The sequence below is a fragment of the Leopardus geoffroyi genome, chromosome C1 (genome assembly GCF_018350155.1).
Source record: "Leopardus geoffroyi isolate Oge1 chromosome C1, O.geoffroyi_Oge1_pat1.0, whole genome shotgun sequence".
NCBI classification, from domain to species: Eukaryota; Metazoa; Chordata; class Mammalia; order Carnivora; family Felidae; genus Leopardus; species Leopardus geoffroyi.
The window spans coordinates 186,530,205-186,552,563 of NC_059328.1; the positions used below are offsets into that span (position 1 = coordinate 186,530,205).

Consider the following 22,359-nt stretch of genomic DNA (forward strand, 5'->3'; position numbering starts at 1 on the left):
TATATGCAGGAGCAGTACCTGTCTCACAGCACATGGCAGACATCATGTTTGAGAGATGACAAGGATAATCAGTTTGACTTCATAGCTGAAGGCACCCAGGCACACAGAGCCAGGGAGAGACTTACTTAACCACTGAGACAAGGAAACTGCCCTCATGTCAAGCAGCTAATGTCTTGTCACTTGCCAAACATTCCTGCTACAGATTCATGTTCTGAAATCTTCATGAACCAACTAGACTAACAAACTGTGTGGTCTGGATTAAATAATATCTGCCGAAAAAGAAAGAAGTGAAGTTAGCCAGAAGGCCAGATGGCAGCTGTATTTTCTGCAGAACTCCATTTGGAAAGTAAGCTTTATGTAATTTTTGGTCATTTCTTCCCATCTTAGGAGACTGTTTTCAGAATAAGTCACACAGGTTTCAAAAAATGAACTGCATGGACATAGACACATCATATAACCTGTCCACAGGATTATAGCTATTTGACAAAAAAGCTTGGTTTCTTTTCTTTCCAGCATTGTTATCTGTTCTATCCTCTATCCTTTTTTATTATTCAGCTGTCTGAATTACCCCAGAGTAAACTCCATAGCTTAGAATAATGTGGAGTTCACATATAGGAATAAACGTGGCTGAAAAGGTCATGAACTTATTACTAGTCTTCACTTTGTGGTTGACTGGATTGTTCAGTTGTGTGTGGGAAGCCAGTTGTTGTCAACTACATACACACAAACGTGATGTTTTGTTTTTCTTCAAGGCCAAGTGCCATTTCTCAATTGCATCTTCCAGCAAACTTAGTAAGTAGTACCTTGGACTCATGAAAATTTAGTCCGTGTTCCATGTTTCAGCATTTTACTTTGAGGTTACAGGGTGAGCCTCAAGCATTTAAATAGGAACAGAGAAACATCAATTCACACTGGGAGGGGCGCCCGGGTGGCTCAGTCGGTTGAGCGTCCGACTTCGGCTCAGGTCGTGATCTCACGGTTTGTGAGTTCGAGCCCCGCGTCGGGCTCTGTGCTGACAGGTCAGAGCCTGGAGCCTGCTTCTGCTTCTGTGTCTCCCTCTCTCTCTGCCCCTAACCCACTTGCATTCTGTCTCTGTCAAAAATAAATAAACATTAAAAAAAATTTTTAATTCACACTGGGATTACTTACCATAGCAAATCAAGATAGAGGAAAATTTCCAGAAATCAAGTAAGATTGTTCATTTTCCAAATGGTGGGATCATCTCTAGACATATTTGGTTTCTTCTCTTTCTTCCTTCACATCTTATTGGTTATGAAGGTTTGATCATATTCTTTCTAATTGACTATTTGTTTCATACTTTCTTTTCCCTTATCTCCTTCATCACTCTAGCCAGACTCTCATGGTCTCATTCTAGACTCTTCAGAGCTGCTCTAACCAAATGCAAGTATTGTTCCATCTGATATGCCTCCTAACCCCAGTCTGATCTTCATAAAAGATAAAATGTGATGGTGTTTACATCTTTAAAGCATCCAGAAGTTCCATATTTTGTTCTTACAGGGAATCAGATGCTGATATATCTGCCTAGATTTCATGGCCCAGAGCCACCTTCTGACTTCTCTCTCTCTCTCTTCCAATAACCAACTTCATTTCCTGCTCCTTCACATTATGTGGTTCTGAAGCCAGTGTCTGATGAAAGCCAACCTCTATCCCATTTCTGTGATGTCTGGTCTTGGAATAAAGTGTTCCAAGATAAGTCTCACTTGGAATATCCTTCCCTTTTTCCTTCTAGATCAATAAACATCCATTCATCCACTTTCTCCTTCCAAGTCAGTTCAACACATTCTTCCTGAGGATGCACCATTAAATAGAAAATGTTGTCCTTACTACGCATGGTGAGGAGTGCAAAGCTGTGTGAAACAGGGTCCCTGCTGTGCTGCCTGAATCTGTCTGGACTGCTCCAGACCTCCAGATTCTTCTTCTCCAGACTTGTGTAGTACTTCAAGTCTAGACCGGTGGGCTACAGAATGGACTGCTCAAAATAATCCACTGGTGTGCAAGAAGAAAGTACTGGAACTTAACATTTACATTTTTTCACCTCATTTCAAATTTCTATTTTAGAGTATTTTTATAAAGTATATATTAGTACAAAGGTACATGGTTAACGTTTACAAATAAATAGTATACACATGTTAGATGTCCATGTGCAAGCATTTTTACTAATGGAGTGAATGATCGAAAAATATAGATTGTTGCCTGGGTTGCTTATTCGGTTAAGCATCCAACTCTTAATTCCAGCTGATGTCATGATCTCACTGTCATGAGATCGAGCCCCACATTGGGCTACATACTGGGCATGGAGCCTGCTTAAGATTCTCTCTCTCTCTCTCTCTCTCTCTCTCTCAAAAAAAAAAAAAATATATATAGCCTCAAATTCAGAACTTTCTTTGGGGTTTTAGGAGGTCGGCAAACTGGCCCACCCAGGTCCATTTATTCTCTCATTCAAAAACTATTTGCTAATCCCCTAGAGTGTGTCAAGCAGTATGGAGAGAGAGAAGTCAGGTAAGAGGAGATCAAAATGTCTGCATTATTTCTGATAGATGCTCACTGGAAAATGTAGCTTTATATCAGGGCCAGGATGGTTTGCTAATACTTTACCCCTGCAGTAAGCAGACCCAGTCACAGGCAAAGTGGGCAATTACAGCACAGTTTCTACCTCCCTCCTTCCTAGCCCGGGGCAGGGCCTTTGACCAAAGCTTTTACTGCATGACCAAGAGCAGCTAAGAAGTCATCCTCTTTGTATGCAGGCAGAAAGATCCTAACAGAGGGGAGAGAGGGAGGGAGTTGAGTGGGATATGCTCAGTTTATTCTTTCAAATGCACTTACGAGATAAGCCACTTCTTCACAAGGGAGGGAAAGTAGGTAACAGGTGGAGAGAGATGACAGTGTTTCTCTAATATAGGGGTCCCTCCTGATAAATACACCACTGTTTTTTTGGCTTTTATCACCTCTTAATAAATAAGATTTTTCTCTTGTTTCAAATGTATCTCCCTAAAAAGGAGCACTCTTTTCACTGAAAGTACAAGCAAAACACATAAAACCTGTTGACAGGATTTTGAATTGAGTGTTTCAAGGCCTAAGATGTATCTGGACTGAGGCCTAGAACCTGGTGCCATTTTATGGCCCTTCCCCAGAGTTCTCGATCTGATTTCCCAACCCTGCATTAGAACAGAATGCGTGTGTGTGTGTGTGTGTGTGTGTGTGTATGTGTTTGAAAAGAATGGCGTGGCTGTCAGTCTTATCTGGATATATTGTAAAACTCTTTTCCTAGCTCTCCCTCCCTATTCCCCACCATACACGCACACACGCACACTCACATGCACACGCATGTGCATATGGTTCCCTAACATTAAATTTTGCAGTTTGGAGCACATAGTGGGATGAAAGACCCACTATGATGGTGGTGGTGATGAAAGGTGAAGGCAGGTGGTCTGGGAAACAAAGCAAAGAGAAACAAAAGCTTATTGCTTCTCATTGTTTGTAAGCAGAAGGTAATTTAATGTTATTCTAGAAAGAGAGAGGAAGGGAGAAGGAGAGAGATGCATTGAAAGCACACCCCATCTTGGAGTGAGGGACTTCGTTAAGGTCCATTCTAGTCCATCCTCGCTCCTCCTGCCTGCGCTCACAGGGCAAAACTCTAACATGACATTCTGGAAAATTAAAATCTACCCAGTTTTTAAATACTTACAGGGAAAGACTTTACAGCCTCCCCTCAATAACTAATTCAAATGATTAAACATAAGCTCAGATAGCACTTTTCTTCAAACTGTCAACACATTCTTGCTTCAGTTTAAAATGGTTTCCTTTCCATAGTGGAAGAGACAGTTCATCACCATCTTCTGTGTGATATAGCAATATTAAGTTGACCACTAGATTTACAACTGAGCAAGTCAATCCAGTGCCATCATATACTTCTTTTTGTTTGCTTTGAATCTTCTGTGTGGTGCCTCTCTGTATCCTCTTCAGTTTTTCACACCCTGATTTAGTTGTGGAAACTAAACAAAAGAATTATATGGTGGTTTCTGTGTGTTTCTGTGTGTGTATCCCAAGTAGTCAGCTTGAAACAAATACAGTGCTAATTTACAGCTTCTTACCTATGCATTTTGATTTCTTGGGGGTATTCGGACATTAATACGTAGTTCTTTAGGATACAGAAATCTTCTTAATCCAAAAATGTGAATCCTGGAAATTTTAGGAAGGTCAGTGAAGGAAATTTTTGAGTAAATATTAGTTAGGATTTTCTGCTGTGGTAAAAGCAAAACAACAGTGGCTTCAAAATGTACAAATCAATTTGTCCCTGTTTAAGTGTTCCTCAGCATGCAGACTGACATAGAGGCTCTACGTTGAAGGGACTAGTCTTCTTATCTTGTTGCTCTGTCATCCTGTCTTTATGGCTTCCATTTCAAGATATCGTCATCCTTTAGCTGTCAAGAGGGGGCGAGAGGGAGAGAAAACCGCATCTCTCGTTTTAAGGGGACAACCAAGAAGTTGTGCATTTCCCTTCCATTCACATCCAACTGGCCAGAACGAAGCTGCATGAGCATACTGACTGAGCTGCAAGGGAGGCTGGAAAATACTCCGGGTCCTCATGTGCCCAGGTAGGACTTCACAGTTCTAGTACTAAAGAGAGAAGGAGAGAATGGATAATGGGGATAACAGCCCTGCCCCTGGCTTTGTAGATAGAGCCAGCCTGAGAAGCATGCTTTGACCATGAATTCGGTGAGGGGACTCTTAAGTGGTGTAGAAAATACCTAAGGATGTGAAGAAGGAGAGAATCTTGCTCTGCCATAGAATAGCCCAGTCTACTGGGTAAGATCGGCATTGTAACCTAGTGGATCTCAGGCTTGGCATTCAGTAATAAAGGTACACCTCTCCTGCTACTAGGAGTGAAGTTGAAACTTACTTAACTCCGAGAATATTCTTTGGCTTCTGTACAACCTAATTAAAATAGTTTATCTAGGGGCAACTGGGTGGCTCAGTCAGTTGAGCATCCGACTTGGGCTCAGGTCATGATCTCACAGTTCATGAGTTCAAGACCTGCATCAGGCTCACTGCTGTCAGCGCAGAGCCTGCTTTGGATCCTCTGTCTCCCTTTCTGTCTCTACCCCTGCCCTACATGCGCTCTTTCTCTCTGTCAGAAAAATAAATTTAATAAATAGATTATCTAAGTGAAGTTTCCAAACTAACTAGGTTCGGCATAAAACCAAGATCACAGCTTTGCTCGGTTACTCTCTTTTCAGGACACGGAAACCACACTTCTCTATTGCCCCTTGATCTAGGTATCCTATTAGTTTAAGGTATTACTACATTTCCATGAAAGAGTCAGTAACATATATTTGAGGACTGTAATGAAAAAAAAAATAAAACTTTTTAAATGATAGTAAATGAAAATTTTAACTTAAAAAAATTGCACTACCCCATTGTAAGATCTGCATCACTTTACGAATGTTCTAGGAAAATAACCATAAAAAGACATTTTGCTGATTACAATGCTATACATACTCCATCTGGGACTTGCAAGTCGTATTTGTTTACTCAATTAGCCAGGCGCTTTTTCCTGTTAGTGTCCACATTCATCTTTTTCAAATGTAACCCTGGTTTTCATCTCAGCCTGATAAGACCAACCTGGATTTTGACAGTCACACTGATTTTTATCTATTTAAACTGCTAGAAGCAAAATCTGATTTTGTTCCTGGCTTTTGTTATTGAGAAAAGTAATAAAAACCAAGCCAGAATTAGATCAGGGACATCCATTATTTTAACCAGGAACAAAAAATAAATATATAGCTTTACCCAAGTATTGGATTAATTTAAGTATATGGGGATGTTAAAAATTGCATTCAAAATATGTTTCTCAGCTGATTATTTATTTGATGTACACATTTAACATTTCTATTGTCTCTTGTAGAAATAATAATATAATAATAATGAAAACTCTCATGTGTTGAGTTTTCAGTATGCACTTGCCCTGCACAAATTTTTCTGTGCTTGGTACTTAAGCCTTGAATCCATTCCATTCAAACTACATGGCTGCTGACACAGCAGAGGAAGGAAAGCCAAGGAGCTTTGGGTGGAAGATAAACAGCAGTTCTAGCTCAGTATTAATACTCCCAGGTGAATAGATTGTGCATTCTCAACAGGTGCTACATTACCCCCAAGAGGGTGAAAACTGGCTCCTGAGGCGTGAAAGAATCAGATATTATGGCGGAAGTCAGAGCGTGGGGGGGAATTGTGACAGTGCAAGAACGATCAGAGAGATGCCACAATGCTGGCTTTGAAGATGAAGGGGTACAGGAGCTAAACCATGGAGATGAGCCATAGAATCTGGAAAAGGTAAGGAAGCAGATCCTCCTCTGGAACTTCCAGAGAGGAATGCAGCCTGGTGACACCTTGATTTTAGCCCAGTGAGATCCATGTTGGATTTCTGACCTACAGAACTGTAAAGATAATAAATAAATTTGTGTTCCTTAAAGCCCCTAAGTTTGTGCTAGTTTATTATAGCAGCAATAACAAACTAGCACATCAGTTTCCTCCCTGTTCAAGAGAAGGATAGAATGATCTATGTCACAGGTTTCTTGTAAGCATTAAATAAAATAATCCATGAGAAGTACTTAGCATCAGGAGCATAGGGACATCCTGGCCTTGCCAGTATTCGGATGAGCAAGGTTTGCATTCTGAGTGTACTTTTCCCATGTTGATGTTGCTGATAGATTTCTTTCTTTATGTCAGTGACAACAGTCAAGTTTTATGCTGGCCCTGTCACTTTAAAAGGATTTTGTAGATTTCTCCTCAGATCCATGATAATATTGATTGTATATTTCAATTGGGGGAAATTCCATTTGCTAACTTCCGTGTACAACCAGCTCTTAGGTCCTTCCCTCAAAGCTGTTCTCCTCCTGTGTCTTCCCTCTCTTCTGCCCTATCTGAAGTAATACCTGAAGCTTTGGTGGGGTCTGTGAAGAGGTAGAGGAGGAAATTCCCAGCAGTGGTAGAGAGGAGAGAAGGGCCAGCTACCAAGCACCCCAGTAAGGGAGGGGAGTGCCATGTGGGACTTCCATTCCAGGAAGAGGCATTCCAAGTTAGAGCCTGGCTGGGCTGGGAAGGATGAACTCAGGTGTATTGTTTTCTTTTTTTTAACTTTAAGAAAGTGTGTGTGTGTGTGTGTGTGTGTGTGTGTGTGTGTGTGTATTCTTACTTTTTTAACAACTAAGAAAATCCCTGCTGAAAATGAGAATCTTCACAATGTAACATTCACTGACTTGCTTCATTAAGTGAGTTGGGTAGAGCCTAGTGTAAATGAAGTGAAGTCCACAGGTTTTTCTCTATCTTTGTCGAGTCAATTATTTTCACAGAGAACAGCTTTTGCATTATTACAAGAAAAGAAACTAACAGTATTGTATTCTTAATACCCAGTGTAAAAACTCTGTGTGTTTATATATGTTATCTTTTAACTCACAGCATTGCTATGAAATAGATATTACTACTCTCATTTCCTGCTGAGGAAGAGGGAGTGTCCTCACAATATCATTATGGAGTAGATAAGTAGTTATAATTAGCCCCATTTATAGCTAGGTGCTCAGGGGCCCAGGGATGGTGGCATCTGTACTGGTTTGGCTGCAATAGCAGTGTGACTCTTGACTGGGACTGCTGCTAGCCTGTTGCCTATGCAGGACCTTTTGGTTGAGGCCATATTTTAAACCTTGGTTTTTAGTCTTCAAGGTCCATAAATTGGACTTTTTCCGTGAGCTCAGAGATGCTCAGACTCTACAGTGCACTAACAAAGTTTTAATAAGAATGATGGATCAGGGACACCTGGGTGGCTCAGTCAGTTCAGCATCTGACTCTTGGTTTCAGCTCAGGTCATGATCTCACGGTTCATGAGTTTGAGCCCTGCGTCAGGCTCAGTACTGGTGGTGCAGAGCCTGCTTGGGATCCTCTCTCTCTCCCTGTCTGTCTCTCTGTCTCTCTGCCCCTCCCCTGCTCTCTCTCTGTCTCTCTCTGTCTCTCTCAAAATAAATAAACTTTAAAAAAAAAGAATGATATATCAACCTTTATTATTGGGGCATTTATTTCTATCTAAGGATCAGGACATCCCCTTTCCAATATCAGGGGCTCATAGACTTCTCTTGCCCTCCACACCAGTCTGATCCCCACACTACCCTAGCATTCTTTCTGAAATGTACACCTGGCCATTTCACTCCCATGCTTGTGACCCTTCAGGGACTACTTGCTACCCTCAAGATAAAGTTGAGGCTCCATAACCTGATTCACAGACCTCTTTCTCTCTAGGTTCATCTTTTTTCTCTTCATTTGGTTCTAGGGATACTGAACACCCTGTCAGGCCTGAATGTCTTTTGCATCTGGGTTTTGGTGTATTTTAATGCCTCTGCTGAGATCACGTTCTTCCCTTTTGTTCCCTCCTCACTGCACCCCATTTGGATAATTCAGGGCCCAACTTAGATCTAACATCCATCTTGAAGGTTTCCTTGACCCTCCTGATCTTATTTGCCCCCCAAGTGAAAGTGCTCTAATAAAACCTTGTACATCCTCTATAACAGCATGTGTTGACTTGTGTCTTGTTTATTTGTCTGGTAACCTTCATCAGAATCAAAGTTCTCTGAGGCCAGAGTTTCTATTCCGCTCACTGTTTTTCTCCCTAGGTACTTGGTACAAGTCCATGTATATAGGACGTTTTTGATAAAATGTTCTTGAATATATAAAGAACAGAAAACCTATATTCAAGTCCTGGCCCTGCCACTTTCTAGTTGTGTGACTTTTGACAAGTTCCTTATACACTTAGGGTCTCAGTTTCCAAATTTATAAAAAGAGAAATTTCACTGAGATGTTACAAAGTTCTCTTCAAACGTGAACATACTGGGATTCTAATGCAACTCATTAGCTATCCAGAAACCATAAATCCACAATCAAAGTTTACAAATGACAAGTTGGGAGCATTTCCATGGACTTAATTTCTTGAACATGGATTGATTATTTCATTCCATTCACTTACATACATTAATAGTCAATAGATTCATACCTGTTCTTATGTTGATATTTTTGTTCTTGACCCAAGTGTTTATTTTCTGAAGGATACTCTCTTCATCTTACACTGATTGATACAAACGAAAAGAGCCTCATAAGCCTGAGAAAATAACAAAGTCTGTGTATGTCTACTCTCTTATTCTTATGTCCATCTGTTTTTGAGGGTTAATGAAACTTTTTGCTGTACTAAGAATTTCAAGTGAAGGTAATTAAAAAAAAAACTACTAGGTGAGAACAGTAGTTCCAAATAAGAAAAAAATCTGCAATTTTTACTGATTATTCACGGACTTGAGTTGGTAATAGATATAATACCATATATAACTGTGTGAAATATTTGATATGAAAATCAAAGGAAAAAAGAGAACCACTAACATCCCATTGTAAAATTGTTAATGGCAGATGTAAACCATTGTAGTAACTCACACATGGTGTCTGTTAGGTTAACTTCCTGGTGAAGGAATCCATGTCAAACTACCAGATTGTATTTGTGCTTATATACTTTGGAGGTTGCTTTCTCCTACATTCCTAGCACTAATTATCATAGGAACCAGAATCTTAGTATATCTCAGATACTTCTTGCTAGTAAATTAAACATGTTTAGATATTTCATTTGTATATGTAATAATCTAAAGTAGTCATTTACTAAGAATTTCTATTGGTATAATTACTTTTTCCTAAAATTTCCTCTATATTTCCTGTAATTGTGAATAACTCAAACTTGAAAACAGACTTAAAATTTTTCAAAGTTAGTTCCTAAGCCTATTGCAAAGTCTTGATCAATATTATTGAAATGATACACCTACTGCGATAAAACATCAGTACTCTAAGTAAACTCACTACAAATGATTTTTATTTTCTGCTTTTAATTGAAAGTTTTCTTGCCCGATGCCGAATTCCTTTTATCTTTGGACAAAACTGTATTTGGCCTAGCTTATGGGCTAATTAGCATTAGGGTCTTTTCCCCTCTGTCTCCATTATTTTTATGCATTATTGCTTACTTAGCAATCCATGGTGATCTCTGACCTCCTGACTCAGCAGAGCCCATTTCCAGGTCAGGTGGCCATGACCTCATGTAGACAGAGCAGTTTATTAGCAACACACCAAGAAAACACCAAAGACAAATGGATTTGTTGTTCCTTTACTGACAAGTTACTCTGAGCTCAATTCACAGCCAGTGAAAATGACCTGATTCAAATATTTGGTATAGAAACCTTGATGAAAAAATGTATACTTTTCAGGAAGATAAGAATGTATCTTTATTTCATATGGAAAATAAATTGGCATTTATTGGGAACACAGTTTTTGCATTTTGATTACAAATTGCTTAAATTACTTTGTAAAAAGTAGATCAAAGAAATTAAGAAAATAATGTTCATATTTACATGCCTGAGTGTTGAAAGTGAATTCTAATTTTTAGGCTGCATGTGAGGTATATGGATATATAAATTAAAGTTCAAACCCTAAAAGTTACTGGTCATGTTAATGACCAACTAAATTATACTAGAGCTTTGACTATATTCTGTTAGCATGTTAGTTATTCCCATCATTAAGATCAATGATTCTTAATGGCAGGTGGTTATAGATGCAGTTCATAAACAATGTAGTGCTTTCTCTCGTAGCTCTGATTTTTAAAAATTACTTAATTTGATATTTCAATAGCATCACAAGAAAATAAGAATGTTTTCCTCATCAAAAGATTGAGAAACCTGCTTTAATTAATCTGCACTTAAGAAAAAGTTGGTAAACGGCACAGTTTTTGACAGAGACGAAACAAGGAAAATGAGGTGTTCCTAGGGAGCAGGAATCCAGATGTTTTAGGATAGACAGAAAGGTGGGTATCTAAAAATCCAAGAGAGGACACACTTGGCGAAGTTAAAAGGAGGAAGGAAAAAATAGTGTCCAAAACAGTTTCTTGCATGTAGTATGCACTCAATAAATCGTTTTCACTGAATGAAGGAACTGAAACCACTCAGCCCTGTAAGCATGGGTGTAATTTACTTCTGATACAGCATACAAAAGTAACACAAAAATAGTAAATAGGAGTGACGAAAAATTTAAACTATTTGGGCATCTGCTAGAAGTCTTAGTCATGTTTAGGGGCACCTGGGTGGCTCAGTCAGTTAAACGTCTGACTCTTGGTTTCAGCTCAGGTCATGATCTCACGGTTCGTGAGTTTGAGCCCCACATTGGGCTCCATGCTGACAGTGTGGAACCTGCTTGGGATTCTCTCTCTCTCTCTCTGTCTCTCTCTCTCTCTCTCTCTCTCTCTGTCTCTCTCTCTCTCTCTCTCTCTTTTGCCCCTCCCCTGCTTGTGCTTTCCCTCTCTCTCTCTGTCCCCCCACCCCTCTCTCAAAATAAATAAACTTAAAAAAAGTAGAAGTCTTATTTGTGTTTAAAGGAAAACAGGGTTTCAGATACCAATTTACCTCATTTTCTTCTCTAAGAGGGTAAAGGAAATGAAAATAACTGCTATTTTGGATCTGATTTTCACCAAGAGATTGGTTGGTAAAATAGAAGCAGAAGGAAACTTTATTCATTTATTCAATAATATTTGAGTGTCTACTGTGTGCTCAACATTTGGAAAATTGTGACCACGTCGTTTTAGCTTTTGTGATAACCAAGGACCAGGTGATGGATATAGCCAGATGTGTACTACAGATTTTAGGAGGGAAATTTCACATTTCAGCAAAGAAATGGCCTGAAACTCTAGACTAAAGGGATGAGAAACTCAATTCTTCAAATGAAACTGGGGCTCTTGCTATGTGCTCTCAGTGTCATGCTAGATCAGAATTGCCTTTTCAGTTACTTCTTTTTTTTTTTTTTTTTTTTTTTTTTTTTTTTTTTTTTGAGACAGAGAGGGACAGAGCATGAACGGGGGAGGGTCAGAGAGAGAGGGAGACACAGAATCTGAAACAGGCTCCGGGCTCTGAGCTGTCAGCACAGGGCCCGACGCGGGGCTCAAACTCACAGACTGTGAGATCATCACCTGAGCTGAAGTCGGACGCTCAACCGACTGAGCCACCCAGGCGCCCCCAGTCACTTCTATTTGTTGCAAAACTTCAGGCTTCAAGAGGGCAGGAGTGTATCTATCATATTTATCTTTATATCCTAGTAAATAGGACAGAACATGGTACATAGTTGATACCCAATAAATCTCTCTCTCTCTCTCTTTCTCTCTCTCTCTGACACACACACACACACATTTTATTGTATATATAATGAGTTAAGCAATAAACAGTAATGAAATTCTTATGAGTATTTTCCCAAATTATCAAAGCTAATGCACGAGCGCACACACACACACACACACACACACACACACACACACACATTTGTCAAGTCTAATAGTCTACAATGTTTTGAACAATTGCAACTAGAGGTTTGAATGTTCAAAAACAATGAGGAAGAGAGATGGCTATGGCTGCAAAGGGCATGCTCAGATTAACTCAAAATATAAAAGATTATTTAAAGAAGAATTCAAGGACTGGCAAATAACCAAGAACAAATACCAAAGAGAGAGATAATCCCATTAGATTGGTGTCAAGAAGCCTAAAGTCCAGAGTGAGCTGAATTATGTTAAAAAAAAAAAAAAAAAAAAAAACTAAAACAACAAAAGAGACTTAAGCTCACAAGGAACAATTCTACAAAAAATTAAAGTCATAAAGTAAAGTAGACGTAGAACACTGGAATGCTCATGATGTCAAGTGTGTTATTCTCATTTTTGATAATGACATAGTTACAATTTCTGTCAAGAGTGGAATATTATTTTTAGTTGTACTTTTTACCATAGAATTTTGTTTTACTTTTGGAGAAAAAAGAACAAGAAAAGTACAGGACCTCTGATGGGCAAAACAAAGGACTGTACATCTCTTCTTATTCTTGGCTTTTAATCAAGGATCATGATTTCCCACCTGATAAGGGTAGAACAAAATGTGGATGAGGGAATTGAGGCCCACCGTAGCATTATACCAGATCCTAAGCCCTTCCTCACGGATTGGGGTCTCCTGGCCCAGATTGCAGCTATGGGACTGAGAACATCACATCTGTGACTCTCCCACTCCAGCCAGCCATCTTCAGGGAATGTCAGCAAACAGATAAAGCCCCAAATGCCTAGAGATTAGCAAAAAGAGAAAATGTAACATCTCAGCAAAATTTTAGAATTTATTCTGAAATTTTTTAGAATATTCAGAAAAGAAAGTGATAATTATTAGTCACCAGCAAGAAGTCCAGGGGGACTAAATGATACTCCTGGTCAATAAAGTAATTGGAATGCAAGATGAAGAAAATGTGGTAGTTATGGTAATATAGAAATATGATCCAGCCAGTTTTCACAATATCTCAAGATTTCATTGTGGATTTAATAGAGAAATATAAATGGAATAACAGTACTTAAATGAATTCACAAGTAGGCTTGCATAACCAAATCCAAAGAGTGCTAAAGAATAGGTCCATGTTGTCACAGAGAGGGATCTATAGACCTTTACGTCTGTTTTATTCTAGATTTTTCTTTAGCAATGACTTCAATGATGATGAATTTGATAAAAATAATAGAAATAAAAGACACCTCTTAAAAACAGAAAACAGGGGCGCCTGGGTGGCGCAGTCGGTTAAGCGTCCGACTTCAGTCAGGTCACGATCTCGCGGTCTGTGAGTTCGAGCCCCACGTCAGGCTCTGGGCTGATGGCTCAGAGCCTGGAGCCTGTTTCCGATTCTGTGTCTCCCTCTCTCTCTGCCCCTCCCCCGTTCATGCTCTGTCTCTCTCTGTCCCAAAAATAAATAAACGTTGAAAAAAAAAATTAAAAAAAATAAAATAAAATAAAAACAGAAAACAAACTGAGGGTTGATGGGGGGGTGGGGGAGGGGGAAAGTGGATGATGGGCATTGAGGAGGGCACTTGTTGGGATGAGCACTGGGTGTTGTATGGAAGCCAATTTAACAATAAATTATATTAAAAAATAAAAAATAAAGTATTTAAAAAAATAACAGACACCTATTAGATTCTTAGGTGTGAAATACTGTTCAGTTACTCTGCATGCATCAGTTTATTTAATCCTTACAATAATCCAATGCAGTCAATACTTTTATCACCACTTTATATATTTTTTAAAGTTTATTTATTTATTTTGAGAGAGAGGGAGCCCAGGTGGGGGAGGAGCAGAGAGAGAGGGAGAGAGAATCCCAAGCAGGCTCTGCACTGTTAGCACCAAGCCCAATGTGGGGCTTGAACTCAATGAACCACGAGATCATGACCTGAGCTGAAATGAAGAGTCAGATGCTTAACTGACTGAGCCACCCAGGTTCCCCCTTATCTCCACTTTATAAATGAGTAATCTGCAGCACAGAGAGTTTAAGTAACTTCCTCAAGGTCACACATTTCTTAGGTGTCAGCACAGAGATTCAAGCCCAGACTGTTTACTTAATGGCATAGTTTTATCAATGATATCCTTCAAGCTTGTTAATGACCAAAGTGAAATGTATAGCTGAAGTGGCAAGGTGTAGATTTGGTGTCCAAAAAAATTCTAGTAGACTGTAAAATTGGCTGAATTGATAAGATAAAATTAATTTGAAGTAAATATAACCTCATGCACTTAAGTTCCAAAAAAATCATCTGTAAAAGTAAAGACTGAGGAAATGAGACTTACTAATTGGTTGAATGAGCATGTCTTAGGGGTTTCATTAATATAGGCTCATTACGACCAATGTACAGTGTGATGTGATTGTCAATAAAATGCAATCTTAGGTTGCATTAAAAAAATAATAGGGGCACCTGGGTGACTCAGTCGGTTGAGCATCCGACTTCAGCTCAGGTCATGATCTTGCAGTTGATGAGTTCGAGCCCCACATCAGGCTCTGTACTGATGGCTCAGAGCCTGGAGCCTGCCTCGGATTCTGTGCCTCCCTCTCTCTCTCTCCCCCTCCCCTGCTCATGCTCTGTCTCTCTCTGTCTCAGAAATAAATAAACATTAAAAAAATTAAAAAATAATAATAATAAAACCATAGAATCAATATATATACATACTGGTATATAATATTTTGGTACATGATAGATATAATATAACAACATATATGGTATAGATATCATATATATCAGAGTGAGAATACTCAACACTATGTCACATGAAGAATGAGTGTATTCTCAAAGTTCTAAAGGTCTGACAATACAAAATGTTTTGTCCATAAAATAGTTTAGAGATTTATGAAGTCCTTTCCAAGTCTAACATCCTGTGATTCTGTGAATGATTGTGTACTAGTATAGAGAAAGCATACTTAGGACAAATGTGACACTTGGGGAAGAGTGGTTAGATTTATGGGTTAACTGAAAGCATGACTAGGAAAGCATTGCATGGGAAGTTATAGGAAGGCGATTGACTCAATTTTACCTAAGAATTTACTCACAACTAGCCTCATGCAGAAGAAGCTATGTTAAGAGGCATTGAATCTCCATCAGGGAATTTGTTTGAGAAGATGTTGGATGGCCACTTATTGAGGATATTGGAAAGGAGGTTCATTTACAGGTTAGGAAGACAGGAGAACTCTGAATCCCTTATAACTGCAGATTCTGGAAACATGGACAATTACTAGACCTTTCTTTGTGAAATAAGTAGTGAGGGATGGATGGTGAGTGTTGAAGCTGTTCCAGCTTGCAGGACTGTGAGTAAGTTGAGACCTGGAGATGCATTCCATGGGAGTCAGGTTGAGTTATGAACCAAATCAAACAAAAAAACAAAGTTACGCAGAAGGTATTCATGCCTTTCTGGTGACAATTTTCTTTAGATTTTGCCTTAATGGTAAGTCATATATTATTTTCCAACAGAGCCATATATTTGGAAGCATTTCCAGTCTTGTCTGCAAGCAGGCCTTTTCCGTGACCATTTTAGACTCCTGGGCACAAAGAGCCCAAAGGGAAGCTATCACTTCTGGGAGCATGCCTAGCAAGTGTCAGCTAGACCTAACTTGGTTTCAGTGTTCATTTCAAGCTTTCAGACAATACGTGACTAAGAATGAAACCATTCTAGATGCTTCATGGGAAACTTAGAGGAAAGACTGAGGAAAGATTACAAAACTAGTTTGTCTCCCCTTTTGGAATCCTGCAGAGATTCTCCAGGGGAAGAATCAAGGGACTCAGAGGTCCCCTATTTTCCTGAATTATAAGTGAATCCCCTCTCCGGCATCCCACTAAGTAGTCAACCAGCCTCTGCTTGAACAAATTCTGTGACAGGAGACACACTACTCTTAAGATTTGTCCTCCCTGAGAAGTGGAGAACAAAAGTTAAAACACAGACAAAACATTGTTCTTCCCATTGATAACTTTTTTGTCCTATTTGACTTTTTTGCCAAGCCAGCTTTACATTTCTGATTCTAATTCTTGTGAATACAAAGATTTCCCAAGTGGAGTGAACCCATTAAATATAGTTTTTTAATTGTTTTCCTTTATTTGCATTGAACCAAAATAATGACAGTAGTCTAATAGAATAAGCACAAGCTTGGGAATCATTTTCAGAGGTTTTGAGTTCTTGCCTTGCTATTGACTGGTTCTGGGACCTAGGCCTTAACTTCTGTACGCCTACTTCCCCCATCTATGAAACGAAGATAATGATACTTACTTTGCAGGAGCATTGTGAGGACTTGGTGAAATAGACATAAAGGGATAAAATCCAGCCTGGTGCTTGAGGAGTCTATTTTGTTTGCTGTTGTATTCCTCAGCACCTAGGACAGTGCCTGGCAAAAGAAGGTGCTCACTAAGCATTTGTTGAATGAATGAATGAGCTCCTTATATGATAGCTCTTGCTAAAGGCATGGCAGCGTTATCAGATATGGGAAGCCTTTGTAAAGCAAGAATCTGATTGATTATTCAAAGGTTTGAAGAAGGAGAATGCTTTGTCACAGCCAAATTTATTTTCTTCCCATAATGCAGCATAGCTTCAGGATTTTTAAAAACTTAAACTAAAACTCTAAGCATTATTTAGTCTTTGTAGTCTTTCCTCAGTCCTTACCCTATGTTTTCCATGAGATATCTAGAGTGGTCTCATTCTGTCTAGTCATATATTGTTAGAAAGCTTGAAATGAAAAATGAAACGAACTGAAGTCTGGCTGGCAGCCGTTCAGAAATAGATTTTTTTTAAGTAGATTAATTTCCAAAGACATTTTCTCTCTTTAATACTTACTCATATTTTTAAAAGAACCACTTATTAAAACAAACAAGAGTGTCTTTTCGGCATCTGGTTATCTCTTTTTCAAGACTGAGTTTGGTTAAGTTGGTTATCTCCCAGGATGCAAAACCAGGTAAAAATAAAACCAAATGAAATCTTCAATGTAATTTATGAGTTGCTTTCCTGGAGTGAAATGAAACTCAGCTACATAGCTTTTATTTGTTTTGGAGTGTATATTTAATATTAGTCAGATTAAAGAGTATATTTTTGCAAAACTAAAAGGACAAAGAATTAATTTGCTTCAAGTTGAAATAATTTTTTCTTAAAGTCAAGTTTCAATTCAGCATTTCAAAAATAATAGAGAAAATTGGGTCTAGTTTCAGAACCCATAACCAAAATGACAGAGGAATGGGTCAGAGAATTGGGGTGGGATGGGGATGAGAAGGAACTCTCCCATTTGCTAAAAGGAAAACAAAACAAGGACATTATCTCTTTGCAGCATTATGAACACAACAAGCATACAGCTGAAACCACACCATATAACACCTTTCACATACTGCTGTTGTCATCTAATCGCTTACTGCCTGCTAATCTTATCTCTCTTCAGAGCCAATCTTAAAATTATACTGCATTACAATAAGCTGAACACATTGCATCTAGCCAAGATACATAGTGGGCCCCCAATAAATATTTATCAATTGACTTCTCTGCACTATGGAGGTAGGCTTTCTTTCTGGCCTCACATGTGACTTACTTGTTTCTGCCGGAGAGGTTTCAGTTTTGCTTTTCTTCTTACTTAAAAGGCTATTCCCATTAATTGCCACTACTTCCTTAAAGTAGTACCAAAGAGCACCTCGCCTCAGGAGCTCTAATATACCGACCTAAATTAAAGCTGTCTTCCCCTCTAGAAGCCCCTTTAATAAACATGATTAGTCATTTCAGAATGATTTAAGATTCCATTACTGGCATTCTTAGTTCTCTTGGTTCTGACCAAGAGAACCGATGCCCCATAACATGCACTCCTCGAGAATAGGCATCGAGTACCATTTCCCATATTACACACACGTGTGGATGCCCCTCTACATGCAGTGTCCAGACCATGGGGAACTCACTCAAAGGATATGTTCTGAGGCTGGATGATGAAATTTTTAGCATTATTAAAAAATCAAACAACACTAATTGCTTGTCTCTATCAGACTGCCAAGAATGGGTATAAGTGGAATCAAGGCTGTGAGAGATGGATCTTTTTCATCAAACAAGTGATCAAAACCAATACATTTATACCTGAAAATTGCTTTAAGGTAGATTGGATGACTAACAGAAAGTCTTCCAAAGGGAAATAATGTATTATATTTATTTGAGAGGCCTGTACAATATTTGAACTACTGTACAAAAAACCAGTTTTGATTCAATCTTTATAAAAATGATTTGGAAGAGATTAAGCTACATATTGCTGAGGCCTGTAGACCATTGTAAGCATTTGGTGCTTTCCCAACTTCCCCAATGTGAGTTGAGCTGCAGGCCAGGCTAGAGCTCAGTGCAGGGAGAGATGGTGCAGTGTCTGTCTGCTCCCCTCTTACACCTTCATGCTGTAAACTAAAGGAGTAAGCAGGCAGGCCATGGGAAAGGGTTACAAAGAGCCCTTACTGTCCACAGCCAAAAAAAAAAAAAAAAATCTGTATCTATGGGTAGAGTTAACAGGGATATATAAATGGTAAGGGTAGTGGTTCAGTGTATTTAGCATTGGGTTGAAAAGCAACTATTTCTTGTTTTCTCATATTCCATAGAAAGGGTACAATTTCAGTCTTCTCTTTTGGACAGAGTGTATATAGGTTTTGATAGAGGGGAACTAGCGGGCCAGTCTGGTGCCCTGGTTACCCCAAATACAAGACTCTGCATGAAGAAGAGGTAAAATAAGTAACAGATGTTGGGGAAGTCACCTGGTTAAAGAGTTGGGATATATGGGGTTCGATATGGGAAGATGTGGAGGGCTTAAGTGCTCATGATGGGACCTTGGCTGTGAGAATGACCAACACATTGCAGGTTTGGTAACGAGGGGAGGAGGATTAGGAGTGAACTGGAGTGTGTGTAAAGTGACATGACTAGAACAACATTTGACAAAGCTGGGTTTAATGGTGGCGTTTAAAGTGATAACCCAGTCCTAGGTGTTGAAAACTAGGGAATGAATTAGTAAAGATTCACTGCAACCAAGAAGGGAAAAACAGAATGAGAGGACATTTATTCCTCTTTTTTCCACGTCTTTCCTGAACATTTACTTACCAAAGGCATTCTCCTAGGTATTTTGGAAAAGAGAAAGAAGTGCAATTTATCAGAGATAGGCTTGTTAGAGGGAAGGGTTCTTTTTGTAATTCATTAAATCTATTAATATCTTGTACATTTGAAATGCTTTAAAGGACTTTACTAATTTTCCCATTACAGCATATTTCAGGTGACAGATTTCTATTTTTTATTGCAGTTAGAAATTGAAAGAAAATTTACTAAGATAGTAAATATGACCTGTAGAATTTTTAGCATATCATAAAATGGTCAAAATGAGTTTTTATTATCTGTGATTGCATTAGAATAAACCCAAGGGCATTAAAATCATATTAATTCTCTCTTTTTTATCCATCTTAATACAATTAACCTGAAATCAGAATGTATAAAAGGAGATTTAGTAATTTTTAAGTTGTTCTCTAATTAGCTCTAAGGCTTTATTTGAACTTTGCTCTTTCTATATTGTAATTGTTTATTGTCCTCTGAAGACAAGTACCTTAGCTATGAATTTGGTCACCAGAGCACTGATCACATCTGGCTATCCCCACGGCCAGAAACTGTGACCTGGCATGAGTTTCCAATCCATCCTAGGGGAAGAGGTATTCGTGAAAAAGAACATGAAAAACAAATGACCCTGTGGACATAGCCCTGAGAGTTTGCGTCCTTCTTAGTAATGCTGCATTCGGGCCTTAGCCTGCCACCCACTCCCCTCCAGAGCTTCCCCCATCCTGTAAGGTGGCAGTGTCCAAGATGGAGGTTAGGGAAAGTGTAGACATATAAGGGCAATTTGTCTTTGGAAGGTTGTGTTTCAAGGGCCAGATCCCTCACTGGCTAGATGCATGACCGTGACCTCTTAAGGCTTAGTTTCTCATCTGTAGAATGAGGATTATAGGAAAGCAACCACACAGGCTATGGAGGAATCTAGTGAGATTATTTCTCTATTTCTATTTATTTTGTGTGTGCCAAGTACTGTTTTAATCACTTTTACAAATATGAACTCGTTCCATCCTCATTGCCACCCAGTGAGGTACTTATTATTATTATCCTCATTTTACCGATGAGGAAACAGGCATAGAGACGTGGAGCAATCTGCCCAAATCCCAAAACTAGTAAGAGGCAGAATTGAGTTTCAAACTTGGTAAATTGTAATTATTTGTTTTCTAGCATAAGAAGATAAGGAAGAAGCTGAATAGCAGAAAATAGGCAGTTTCCTCTCTGCAATCAGTTAAGGGCCCAAGATGCTATGCACGTTGTAAAAAGCACCATAATTCATGCACATGCCTCTGCCACTCTGCCACAGGGCCAGCTGGGGGTGGGGGTGGGGCTCCCTGGTGACTTTGCCTGTGGGTGGTTACTGACATGGCGGGGACCAAGACAGGCCTGACCCTAAAGAGAAACAGCACCTTTCTGACAACATGTTGAACTTACAGGCTGGGTTTTTAAAAATCAAACCAGCAAACAGAGGTAACATATATAGGACTAACTTGCCTGCAGGCAAAACAGATGTAACAGTTAAGAAAGCCTTGCCCATTCTGCCCTCCAGCCCCCCACCCATGGTTATCCCCACCTTCATACGCCTCACATTAGCTTTTCACTGGTAAAGACTGAATGTTCACCATGAGAACTTCATTCCTCTGAGCAAGAGCATGACCCCTCGTAAAATGTATATACATGTAGGGGCGCCTGGGTGGCGCAGTCGGTTAAGCGTCCGACTTCAGCCAGGTCACGATCTCGCGGTCCGTGAGTTCGAGCCCCGCGTCGGGCTCTGGGCTGATGGCTCAGAGCCTGGAGCCTGTTTCCGATTCTGTGTCTCCCTCTCTCTCTGCCCCTCCCCCGTTCATGCTCTGTCTCTCTCTGTCCCAAAAATAAAAATAAAAACGTTGAAAAAAAAATTTAAAAAAAAAAAATGTATATACATGTGGACATGGTAGTACATTATTCATTTAGTGCAGAATTAGCCAACAGATGCTTCCAGTTAGGTCTAGAACCAAGAACAGGTTTTATTTATTTATTTTTAAGTTTGTTTATTTATTTTGACACAGAGAATCCCAAGCAGGCTCCATGCCGTCAGCCCAGAGCCAGACGTGGGACTCGATCTCAGAAACTGGGAGATCATGACCTGAGCCGAAATCAAGAGTCTGACATTTAACTGACTGAGCCACCCAGGCACCCCTAAAACCAGGAACAGGTTTTAGAAGGGGGAGGGGAGAGAGCAAGCCTCAGGGTATAGTGCCAGGAATGTTTGCTAATTGATTCATATGCTGCACTAGTGTCACAGGAAGATTAGAAGCCTTTAGCAGATGACCATACCCAGAAACTGACCTTTGGAATGATGACTGGAGTCCCAGCCTGTACTGTCTCTTAGGCTCTGGGGCAGTCAGTGTAAAGGTTGCAAGTTCAGTCTTATAGTTACGCCTTCCCTAAGATAAGAAGAATGAAGAACTGGGCATTTACTAACAGGGACCCGAAGGCAAAAGCACTGGCCGGTTTTACAAAAAGGGAACAAGCCGTTTCTCAGAGGGTGAGTCCTTCTGAGCCTCAGGTGGCTGAGGCCACCAGCCTACTGCCGGTTACTCAGCCACATCCGGGATCCGGCTACCTACCCTGTTTCTGACTCCACCTGCGTCACTACTGCGATGACGTACTGGTCATGGTAAAAACGTGTTGATAAAGGTGGGCCAGTTGGGGAACAGGGCTTATCTGCGTGTTGACAAAGCCAGAAACTTGGGCTTTGCGCTGGGAGCTGATTTAGAACACACCAGGAAGCCTTAAAAAGTGAGTTGAGGTTGATTTTGTTGGAAAGTCTCAGGAGTAATTATGTCCAGGAGTTTGGGGGTGGAGGTGGGGTTGGTGTCATTGTGTTAGAGGGGCT

At 39.6% G+C, this 22,359-nt stretch overlaps 1 protein-coding gene across 14 annotated transcripts in view; it reads left to right on the plus strand.

Annotated features, from left to right (window-relative positions):
- SPATS2L (spermatogenesis associated serine rich 2 like) overlaps nt 1-22,359 on the plus strand; it is a 167,482-nt gene that overhangs the window by 50,850 nt on the left and 94,273 nt on the right. The window contains exon 1 of one of the 14 annotated variants that reach the window (XM_045480658.1): nt 6,164-6,351. The exons of 10 other annotated variants lie outside the window; for them this stretch is intronic. In XM_045480658.1, coding sequence (XP_045336614.1) covers nt 6,323-6,351 — 29 coding nt within the window. In that variant the 5' untranslated portion in view covers nt 6,164-6,322. Of the gene's footprint in view, nt 1-6,163; nt 6,352-21,882; nt 22,009-22,148; nt 22,263-22,359 lie in introns of those variants that run through there. 3 more of the 14 variants (XM_045480666.1, XM_045480664.1, XM_045480663.1) reach the window with 3 other exon arrangements.